At 34.2% G+C, this 12,223-nt stretch overlaps 1 protein-coding gene across 1 annotated transcript; it reads left to right on the top strand.

Annotated features, from left to right (window-relative positions):
- The first annotated feature begins 1,328 nt into the window (after window positions 1-1,328).
- LOC144981139 (nuclear cap-binding protein subunit 2-like) lies at window positions 1,329-11,790 on the top strand. The gene is made up of 4 exons (XM_078929285.1): window positions 1,329-1,506; window positions 3,529-3,710; window positions 7,296-7,434; window positions 9,247-11,790. Exons 1-4 carry the CDS (start codon window positions 1,444-1,446, stop codon window positions 9,343-9,345), a joined length of 483 nt encoding a protein of 160 aa, XP_078785411.1. The 5' UTR covers window positions 1,329-1,443; the 3' UTR covers window positions 9,346-11,790.
- Window positions 11,791-12,223: the final 433 nt, after the last annotated feature.

The raw sequence follows: 12,223 nt of genomic DNA, 5'->3' as shown, positions 1-12,223 counted from the left end.
TAATAATAATAATAATAATAATAATAAATAATAATAATAATAATAATAATAATAATAATAATATTTAATTAATAATAATAATAATAATAATAATAATAATAATAATAATAATAATAATAATAATAATAATAATAATAATAATAATAATAATAATAATAATAATAATAATAATAATAATAATAATAATAATAATATAATAATAATAATAATAATAAAAATAAATAATAATATAATAAATAATAATAATATCTAGTATAAAAAAAACAAACAAACAAAACACAAAGAAAAATTATGCGGATCTCTTTTTATTGACAATGTGGACGATTCATAGGACATACAAAATACATTCATGAATATGATGAGATGGAAATGGTTGTGGACTTATCGCATTTAAAAAAAAATATATATTCTCTTACTTCAACTTACTTCAAGCACCAACACTAGATTTTTATTTTAAATATATATATATATATATATATAATATATATATATATATATATATATATATATATATATATATATATATATATATATATATATATATATATATATATATATATATCGACGTCGTCGTCATAACCATCATTTTTCATCATCATCATCATTATTACCACCACCAATACCATCATCATCATCATCATCATCATCATCATCATCATCATCATCATCATCATCATCCTCGTCATCACCATGGATTCCATTGGGAATTGAAGCCGGACTGTAGCAAAAGAGGAGAACCCTTCTGAGCTCACTCTCGAATGTCCCAGGTTCAATCCCCATTGGTGCCCACCTCCAATAATGTAAGGTTCGTTCTCCTCTGGCACCCAACTCCCAAAGTCTAACTTCAAGTCCCAATGGTATCCATCTCCCACAGTCCCAGGTTAACTCCCCATTAAGTGTGCACTTCCCTGAGTCCCAGGTTCAATCCCCATTCGTTTCCACCTCCTATTTAATAAGGTCTTTCTTAACATTATTTTCCTTCAATGCAACTTTTATTTTCTGGTTTTATATTTCGATTTTTTAAATTATTATTATTTTTGTATAAATTTATTAACAAAAACATCCTACAGATGTCACAATATAACTTTCGCCATGTCCAAATGCAGAAACACAATTTCGCTGATGAAATTGGGTGGGATGCGCATGCGTGACGGAGGTGTATAAAAACGGTCCGTTTAAGATACACCGTCAACGGAGGTGCACAAAAACACTACGTTTTTGAATTAGCAATAAATATGAGTCAATCGCATTCTATCTATAAAATGAAGTGGGATTGCTGACTATCGCTCTTCTACTTTTGGTGGGAATCTCTGGTCTTCGCCGTGACAGACTAACATCCGGTTAAATTTCGTTTCTGTTGTTTTCATCTGGGAGAAAAGGAGTGATCTCCTGTTTCATTCAGTATTATTATTATTATTAAAACTATATATATTCATTCCCAAAATGAAAAGAAAACATCCGTCTGGGTCAGTGGGCCTCAGTCAATACAGAGATCAACATTTCAGGGTAGGTTTGAGCTTTGAAGTTGTAGCGTGCTTGCGGTCGGGTGAGAAGTTGTAAGAGCTCGGAATTCGGGTACCCAGTCGCAGAACAGTATTGCAATTGAAACTGAAACTGAAACACAGCCATTGAGCCATCAACCAAGGATCATCGTCAAAGTCTAAATTTTTTTTTTTGAGAAAGGATTAGTCTGAAAATTAAAACTAGAGAGCTGCGCCGGTCGTACCAATACTTAACTTAGCTTTAGGCTTTAGGCTGTCATTATTCCCAGACGCCTGTCTGGGGATAATGAAAATTCGTTATCCCCAGACGCATGTAGCAAGTGGGCAGAAAGATTTTATGCAAAATGCCAAACTAGGCGTGAAAAATACCAAATATTTTGGAAAAAATACTAGTGGTTGTGTCCCAAAACAGTTAATATATCAAGTGATATTTAACACAAGATGAAAGTAAATAGTGATCAAATGTCAAATCCAGCTCTTTTAAAAAAAATTATTTTAAAGCAAATGGATCAATGAAATTTCTTTTGTTACTTTGATCTGAAAACGTCAAACTGGCAATTCGACTTTTTATTTTCAACCAGGAAGCAAGTTGTTAATCATCAAATCTGTTCATAGTCCACCAACCATTTGAATTTTCACTACATACTTACCTGTTAACTTTGGCTGTCATTATTCCCAGACGCCTGTCTGGGGATAATGAAAATTCGTTATCCCCAGACAGGTGTCTGGGGATAACAAATTTTTGTTATCCCCAGACACCTGTCTGGGGATAGTTATCCTCAGACGCATGTAGGAAGAAAGTTGTTAATCATCAAATCTGTTCATAGTCTACCAACCATTTAAATTTTCATTACCTACCTACCTGTTAACTTTATTGATCATCTCTTGTTTCTATAATTTGCTCATTCTGGCCACAATTTTGGGGACGACGGAATAATTTTTATTTCGGGACGATTCCAGCCATGGTGTTGTTCGCCCAAAAGCCAAAACCGACACCTGTTATTTTCTGTCTGCTTCGCACAAGACAATACAATTTAGTATCACACGTCCACAAAACTAGATCCAACAACATATTTTTATTCGAATCAGAGATGAAAATAACTACCAAAACAAGGAAGCAAAAATGGTGGAATTATGTTTAGCTCATATATGAATTTAAGATATTCCGATAGCGGTGTGGATAGACAGCTCAGTGGGTTAGGCCACCTTTTATTTTACTCCTTTACCTTTTAGCTGCACAGATTCGAACCAGTTGGTCACACAGCTTGGATGGTCTCCCTTACAAGACAGACAGAAAGAACAAAGACTAACTCTCATGATCAAAATTACAAATAAAATGACGGCCATCTTACCAGAACAACTAGACTTACAAATTACAATACAATGAAATACACGCATTCAAAGAAAAACCCACTCAAAAACACTAAAACACTGATCTACAAACTCAAACATCTTCAAATATTCATTTGCACCCCTCACTATCAAAGACTGGAATGCTCTTCCCGAATCATGTGCAATATAGAAACATTCAAAGGAAGATTATCAAAATTCTTCAGCCTAAATACCAACATTGGCTGTCACACTCGACAACTCTCTCCGTCCTCAGATAAAAATACTCAGAATTGAGACAACTTCAAATAATTTCTCATTTTGGTCCGTTTGTATGGAACACCATTCGACAGAGCATACAAGATCCAATTCATTGTCTGTTTTCAAGGAATCCTTTAAAACTTTTCTTTTATTGATGTCATGTACTTTCTATATTGTTTTGTGTTGATGTAATTTAAAGCGCCAAGAGCCTTATTGTTGAGTATACTGTACACTCTATTAAGGTATTATTATTATTATCATCATTATTATTAGATTCAGAAGAGCCTTTAACAAGGACTTAACTTTGCACTGCTCAGAGCAGGTCTCTAACCAGTCCAACGGTGAAGTGTCATACCACTTGACCACTGACCATCAGTATTGTGTAACGTAATAAGTAAGTCGTTATTGATCATTTCATTGTGATTTTGTATTCCAGGGCAACAAAGTTGAACAAGAAGAGAAGCTACTGAAAAGCTCAACTCTCTACATAGGCAACATGTCATTCTACACAAGTGAGGGACAGATCTATGAGCTATTTAGTCGTGCTGGAGACGTCAAAAGAATCATTATGGGCTTGGATAAATTCAACAAGACACCTTGTGGATTTTGTTTTGTCGAGTATCCTTTTCATCATAATTGTTTATTGGGTTTTTTGTTGTTTTTTTTTTGTTAACTTTTTGTTTTTGTTTCAACAGTACCGTAACAGATATTTCAAAGTCCTGCAGTAAAAATTTTTTGTTATTGTCATAAGCAGGTCTGTCACAGTCATAGAAATGTATATTATGCTATAAGGTGTAGAGATGCTTTTGTTCTGCTACAGAGAGTATGCGCTTGGCTAAGAAGCTCACAACATTGCCATCCAGAAGTATAATGGACCAGCACACAATGTATAACCTTGAACCTGGTTAATACAGTTTAGTGAGAATTACTCGAGTGACATCATCTTCAGTCTATTTTTTTTTTTTTTTACTTTAATGTAATAGACCTGTAAATTCTCAGTCAATAAACTGAAATCAGTCAATTTGTCAAATTCAAATATTTTAAAAAAGGAAAGAAAGAAATGAAGAAAGAAAGAATTCACAAATCGTAGTCGATTGACCGTACAGTAATTAGGAGTGTTCCACAGCGCTACGCATAGCTCATGGGGGCCGTTTATATTAACGATGGATATATTGCCAAGGCTAAGCGACGCTTATTAGAATTGGCGTGTCTGAACACATCCCAGTGTATTTTCACACAGCCTTCGTTAAATTATTGTTTCACTTTCCAAACCTGTCGTGATCCCAACGGTAGCTAATTTTAACTGAGCCGCCGAGCGATAATTTTCACTGTTTCATTTAAGCCAAAATTGACCACATTTACATAAGGGGGTCGTAAAAGAATGAAAAAGTAAAATGCGAAAGCTGGAAGTGCGTTATGTAGGCACCTTCAAATCGAAAGTTAGATTGCTACAAGCACATCTCGATTGCCTCACATTGTAAACAAACTGGTTGACCGTTTCTTCACTGATTGGGTACCTAATTATATATAAGGAACAATGGTAAGTAGCATAATTAATTCCCGCGCAAATTAGGGCGTTTTCTGCCATTGTTTTGCTCAAGCGAGCTTGCTGTTTACTGTGGCGATTTACCATTCATTTCAATTCTTTGGATTTTTCTGCCTGTCAAAGTTTCTTCATATGATGGTAATTCACTTCTCCTACTTAATGATTCAGTGTATTGGCCAGAAGTCATATTTATTTCATTTTTTTTTTCTGTCATTAACTGATTGAAAATCAAGTTTGCTCATTGTTACATTATTTTAGTTAATGTTCTCACAATGCCTGAGCTGTTCGTGGATCACCGAGCATCGATAAAGATGTGAGGAATAAATTCAATTGGTCATGGCTAGAAGTTAAAGATGATAATGGTGATTATTTTTCTGACTATGTCAGACAAATTCCAGAGGCAGGAATATGACTTTGATGAAATCATCTTTACTTATTTGAATGACATGCTTATTTAGCATTCCTTCTACATCAATCAATGGCAGTCATACTTCCAGTATTTTAATGTATTGTATTTATCACTCTCCTCACCAATGATGCCCTTATTTAAAAAAAAAAACAACTTGACTCTTCAGCTTGTCAAAGACTTTCAGTCAATTTTTATAGAGCTCATTTACAGGTCTATTGTAATCAATGCCCATCACAGCAAGGAAATATTATTTATAGTTTTTACAAGTAAATGCATCTAAATGTTTAACAGCAGCACACACTACACCATCATCATGTCAACAGTTTTTTTGTTTTTGTTTTTTAACCAATGATTCTGGGTGGGGATCCTGACCTCCCATAGTGGGCAGGGAGGTACATGCTGTGTCTTCTATCCCCCTATATCTGTTTTCCAACATGCTTTCTGTCTTTGTCTTGAAATGAGATTACTTGGTTTTGTCCTGATCCTTGCCGGAGTTCCTTGGCTGGGAGGGAAACAGTCGAATGTATAGTTATAGTTTTGGGAGATGATATTTTTTTCCTTGTAAATTATCTCTCTGTTATGCATTGTATTATGTTTAGTTTACATATTATATTATGTGATTTGTAAACATTTGAGTGTATTCCTCTTAGTTGGGACCTGTGCTTGTGTCTGGATGAGACTTTTAGGTGATCTCAAACTAAGTACTTTGATGGTGTGCTCTTGGAATCTACATCTGTTCGCTATTTGAACCAGTTCCCCTTTGTCTCACCTTTTCTTTTGTGCTTTAATTGTAATTCTAGAACTTTTTACTATCCCATTTTCATCCTTTTTACTGGCGCTGATATAACCTAAATGTGTTGCAAGCGCCGTAAAACTCTTAAAAACATAAACAAACATTAACCAATGATTTTAAATTGATTCTCCTTTTTTTCTTGTTTGTTTTGATAGCCATTTCTTCTTAATTTTTTTGAAAATGTGATAAATCTTATTTTCTATGCCTGTACAATTTAAAGACAATCACAAAACTGTCATTTGTTTTGTAGGGGCTATGGGGTTCAGCCGTGTGGTCTCATCCTCATAAAACCAAAGGATAACAGGGTTTGAGTCCCATCTTCCTCTTTAAAAAAAAAAATAAAATTTCCACAGTTAGTCTTAAATCCTGCTTGATCTTGCTGGAATTACTTTTTGATTCACCTGCTTTCTATTCTAAGAAGAGTAACAAATTTTCACTTTTTGCCCAGGTTGAATTTCACTGCTTTGCACCTTTTATCTATACATAGACGACTTACTCTATATTACCTTATGTTAAGTGAACGAGACTTCTTGCGTCATGGCAGAATATGTGGTATCCAACAGGCTTCATTAACTTTTTGGACTTTATCTGTCATCTGCATTTTTTGCGGCCGCAAATATCAGGGCGATCCGCAAATTTTGGCAAATTTCCCAAAATTGGCAAATTGTGGCAAATTTTGGGAAAATTGGCAAATCGCGTGGCAAATTTAGGGGAAAATAGAAGCGAAAACATAATAACGGAAAAAAAAAAGTGCGAAATGTTGCAGCTTTGCCTGGGCCCAAACCAAGGGAAGCTACTCCCTACGGATAATGATCCTTTAAAATCTTTATAACAATGCTATTGTGTAAATTAATAAATGTAGCCTCCTTAAATGTAATAAATTGTCTTTTATATATATTTTTTTCTGTGTGAATTTTTAACTGAAACGCTTAGTTCTCCTTGGCAAATTTCTTGGCAAATTTTGGGGGGGTTTTGTGCAAATTTTGGCAGATTTTAGGTCCCAATTTGGCAAAAAATGCAGATGACAGCTTAATGCTCGGTGCTTTGACAGTATTGCTCAATATGCAGAGTCATTGGGTTTACATAGAAGGATGTTCAGGTGGTCCTGGTTCGGATATGTACATAGAAAGAAGGATGTCAGGCGATATTTTATTCAGTCTATTGATAAAAGACCAGTATTCTGTTTTTTTCTCCCCTTCAAATTTCAGTGAATGACAGTTCTTATATCACAGCTTTATGTTAAGATGAGTTAGTATGGGATACAAGAGACTACTTCAAGTCACTCCATTTAATTTTTTTTTTTTTTTTCCATTTTTTACTCAGTGCATTGACAGTATGTTCAAATTGCATACCCAACTGGGTCCACATGTAGAAACGGATCAGATGATATCTTATTTACGTCATAAATTTCTGATTACGCTGTTCAAACTTTATTTTTCCTTAATGTTTGTAAAGATATTATACAAGGCCTGATGCTGAAAATGCAATGCGTTATATAAACGGTACGAGACTGGATGATCGCATCATCCGTACAGACTGGGATGCAGGATTCGTGGAAGGAAGACAATATGGTAGAGGCAAGACAGGAGGGCAGGTGAGTGAAACGATAATGACATGTCACCCACTGTTGCAAGTATATATATATATATATATATATATATATTTTATATATATATATATATATATATATATATATATATATATATATTTTAAATTGAGCTTTTATAAAGCGCAATATCCATTAATTGTGCTCAAAGCGCTTTACAAGGGGTCCCTGCCCAACAGTAACATTTAACATTTAGGACGAGACATGACACCTGTTAGGCTATGTTACATTTTTTTTTTTTCCGGGACACAGACAACGCTGTAAACAGCCAGATTTTCATTTTACACTTGAGTATGGTGAGAGAATGTGAGTAAAGAGTCTTTACCAAGGACTCAATTATGCGCCAAGCGAGGCTCGAACCCAGGACCTTCAGATCCGAAAGTGAGTTTTCATTCCACTAGAACACATATGTGGTATTATGTCTAGGTCAGTGGTTCTCAAGCTTTTCAGAAAATTTCAATCATCAGGCCTGTGAATCTTCCGACTATTGTCGGATTTCTGACAGTACAATTTTACTCTGTAAGTGCTAATATTAAAAAAAAAAATAATAGTAAAATTAAAATTCATAACGTCAAAGAGCAGAACCAATAAAAAAAAGAGTTTTATTTCGTTCCTCGAAAAAATCAGATTTTATTCCGTTTCAAATGCCGACTTAAAAAAACAAAAATGTTTGTCGCATTAAAGACAAAACAAAACTAGGCGGTCTATCAGTTAGCTATATTATCATGCCACCTATACACTCCGCTAGATGTGGATGTAGTCACTACCTTGCTACTGTGCCACAGCCAGCGAGAGAGGGTCGCGAAGTTCGCGTGAGTCGTCGAACACACGTCTAGTCAGTAAAGAACTAACACGCACAGAAGTGTGTCGAACGGTCCGGAGCGTTTCTCTCTATTTTGCTACAGACACACATGCCTTTCTCCTTTCCTCTTTTTTTTTTTTTCTCTTTGATTTATTCTTTCCGTCTGGATGTGAGACGGAAAAGAAATAATGCGAAATAATTATTTTTCTTCGAAAGCTCTCACACGGCCGCACCCCCTCTTCTTCTTCTTCTTCTTCTTCTTCTTCTTCTTCTTCTTCTTCTTCTTCTTCTTCTTCTTCTTCTTCTTCTTCTTCTTCTTCTTCTTCTTCTTCTTCTTCTTCTTCTTCTTCTTCTTTAGACCAACAAAAAAGACCAAAGAAACTAAGACGATAAAATAAAGTTTGCTCAAGTGTGATATAGCAGTAAATTCATGGCTGTCTAAAACTAAAATTGTGTTTGAATGACAGAAGTCATATAGTCACTCACTCATTCCTCTCGCTAGCACTCGAGGCAACACAGGGGGAATATCTCTGTGCTTGGTGTTGATAATACCATATAAGTCAAAAGTGTCTTTATTACACTGCTGAAACATTCACAAGTACATATTGAAAGGAAAATAAGATTTTCATTGGCATAAAAGTAAAAGTATTAACTCACTCAACCCTGACACTGACTTTATCCGTAGTTTTCTCGCGTTACTTTTACTCCATGCCAATTTTTTTCTTAGACAAATTATAGGCGTGGTATCAAAGCTAATGTATTTAGTTTTTACATGTTAATGATAGTTGAATAAAGCTATGCACATGCTAATAATACATTTTTTTCCAATTTTTGAAAAGGAGCAAAAATCTCTAAGATTGAGTGAGTTAAAAGTGACTCAATTTAAGGTTGAAAGATCTGATTTTGCTTTTTTTGACACACTCTAGAAAATTAATTCGATTGCTATATTTTAGGTGTCCAACATTGTGATGATTAAACTGTTCCTTTTTTTTTTTTAGGTGAGAGATGAATACCGCACAGACTACGATGAGGCAAGGGGAGGTTATGGGAAAATGTTGGCAAACAAGATCAGACGTCCGACCGACAGCCAATCGTGACCATAATCCATTTTATCATTCCCATTCATTTTATATCAGATGTCTCATCATACAGGGCTGCCAACTAGGGTTTTTTTTCTTCTATGAACTTTTTAGAAAAAGGTTGACAGGAAAATTGGAATAATTTTTTATTTAAAAAGAATTTTTTTCAAGGGGATCTAAACATGCCTACCACTTACTGTTACATAGTTTATTTCATAGTTAATGTGCTTTGGTGTTTTTCTGTTTGCTGTCTTTTATTATTATTATTATTATTATTATTATTATTATTATCGTCATCATCTTCATCATATTAAGTAGGCTATTCATGATTCCTACCTCAGAAGGAAAATATAATTCTCATAATTTTTCAAGTAAAACGTCCTGGTTGTCTTGACTTGTAACACTGGGTTGGCAGACCCTTGGAGGACTTTGAATTCAAGATTATTCAATTAAGTACCAACATCATCATTTTACACGCAGCTATAATAAATGAGAATCGTGAAAGCAGACTTATTTCTAAATAAAGATGCCTAAAAGTCATTTTCATCTGCTTAGCTTTTCAGCCTTTTGAATTTTGACGTATAAATTTTCATCCACCTTACATGAGCGAGGTGTTCATACTTTGTACATGATGGTACCCCGATCAGGTCAACCGATTTTCTCAGTTCAGGTTTTATTATTTGTGATATTTTGAATGAAATTAAAAAAAGTTTTCTTAAACAAATCCATTTCTGAAATAATCACAGTCTTGTTATTCCTTAAGCTGGAACTCATTTACTTTGTGTTAAGTTGAATTGTAGTGCAGATTTGATGTCAAGGTTAAATTTCCCCCAGGTGGAAATATTTCTAGCCATTTAAAACGGAATACATTTTTTTCCACTAGCCCAACATCGTACTTTGCCGTTTCCACCACAAGAGCAATGCATAACTACAATGCCTCAAGTTGCTACTTGGCACCAAGTTAACTGGTAACTGCTATTTAACTTTGCCTTCGTGACGCCACTGGAAATCATACTTTTTAAAGAAATTGGGCCCCCATCTGTGAAGGGTTTTTTGTCATATTATGTTGTATAGAGGTAAAGAATATGTATTCACTTTAAATACTGGGTGGGGTTCCTGACCTCCCATAGTGGGCAGAAAGGTACATTCTGTGTCTTCTATCACCCTATATCTGTTTTCCAACATGCTTTCTGTCTTTGTCTTGGAATGAGATTACTTGGTTTTGTCCTGGCCGGATACCCTAGCTGGGTGGGAAACAGTCAAATGTATAGTTAGTTTTGGGAGATGATATTTTTTTCTTTGTAAATCATCTCTCTGCTATACTGTATTATTTTTCCTTTTACATATGTATGATTTGTAAACATTTGAATGTGTTCCTCTTAGTGGGGACCTGTACATATGTCTGGATGAGACATTTGGTGATCTCAAAACTCAGTACACTGAGAGTTTGCTCTTGGAATCTACATCTGTTCCAGATATGAACCAATTCCCCTTTGTCTGCCTTATTCTTGGAGGCTTTAATTGTAATTCTATAACATTTTACTATCCCATTTTATTCCTTTTTACTGGCGCTGATATGACCTAAATGTGTTGCAAGCGCCATGAATCCCTTAAAAACAAACACTTTAAATACTTTTTAAAAAAATCATATCTTTTTTATATTGCAAAATAATTAAACGAAATTCAAAAGGTCTGTGATTTATATTATAATACTCAGATAATGTCCAGATAAAATCGAGACTGTCCCGTATTTGCAATCTGAGAACAATTTTAAGAAAAATAATTTGGACTGTGTATATTTATGGAAATGACCTTTGCGTGATACAGGATTATGCTTTTTTGACTGCCAAATTAAAACAAGGAACAGAAAATGCTATATGTGTTACAGTGAATTATATAATCAGTCGGATGTTGAAAAGGTTTGAACTGAGATATTGTCAAGTTTAGTTAGAAGGTCAATTTTGATCAGAAATGAGTTCTTGTCATAAATGATTAAATCAACCCTTTTTGTACATCTTCGGGAAATATCAAGGTTTAATTTCACTTCTAAATGTTTTTTTACTGCTAGTCAAGTTGAAAAAGTATGAAATTTGAGAAAAGTTGCTGTATACCTTTCCCATACATCTGACCATAACTTCATGAAAAATCACCCGATTTACTTCAAATAAAGATTAAAATGCAAGCTTCTATAAGGTCATAAGTATGTAAAAGAAAAAAAAGGACTTTTTAAAAAATGATATGAACTTTAATCTTTTAACAACAGGTTTGATTTTACCCTTATCTGACATCAGAACTTGAAAACGGTATGATCTGTGGTTATAATTATAACCAAATGACAAACAAATCCACTCTCACCATTAAAGGGTTAAAGGTGAATCAACCATCCGTATCATGATGTTGTAATTATTTTGTTTTATATGTTCTTAAATGTAATAAGAGTAATAAATGTTTGATTCATATGTATCTTGGTTGCACTGGTGTCTTCTTTATTTTTATTTATGGGAATGATATTACTTGGAATCATCTCCCATAATGGGCAGGGAGGCACTTACTGTGTCTTCTATCCTAACGTGTATCGTTATTGTAATATTTAATCAATAGATTTATGGCATTACTAATTAATATTAAGGGCATTCAAAGGATCTTATCCTATTTTGCCCTATACCACATGTTATGTTATGTTATGTTATCCTCCTGTATCTGTTTTTCAACATGCTTTCTGTCTTTGTTTGGGAATGATATTTCTTGGTTTTGTCCTGGCCCTGGCCGGATACCGTGACTGAGAGGGAAACAATCAAAGGTATAGTTAGTTTTGGAAGATATTTTTTTTCTTGTAAATCACCTTTCTGTTATGTACTGTTTTATGTTTTTGTTTACGTATTATACATATGATTTG

This window comes from Berghia stephanieae, chromosome 10 (assembly GCF_034508935.2).
Source record: "Berghia stephanieae isolate SIO BIC M18660-M18661 chromosome 10, UCSD_Bste_1.3, whole genome shotgun sequence".
Lineage (NCBI taxonomy): Eukaryota > Metazoa > Mollusca > Gastropoda > Nudibranchia > Aeolidiidae > Berghia > Berghia stephanieae.
This window is presented reverse-complemented; position numbering and strand designations above follow the sequence as displayed.

Coding starts and splice junctions, on each gene's coding strand:
- LOC144981139 (XM_078929285.1), top strand. CDS start 1,444: ATGAAAAGAAAACATCCGTCTGGGTCAGTGGGCCTCAGTCAATACAGA. Junction 1,507..3,528: donor ACAGAGATCAACATTTCAGG/GTAGGTTTGAGC, acceptor TTTGTATTCCAG/GGCAACAAAGTTGAACAAGA. Junction 7,435..9,246: donor GAGGCAAGACAGGAGGGCAG/GTGAGTGAAACG, acceptor TTTTTTTTTTAG/GTGAGAGATGAATACCGCAC.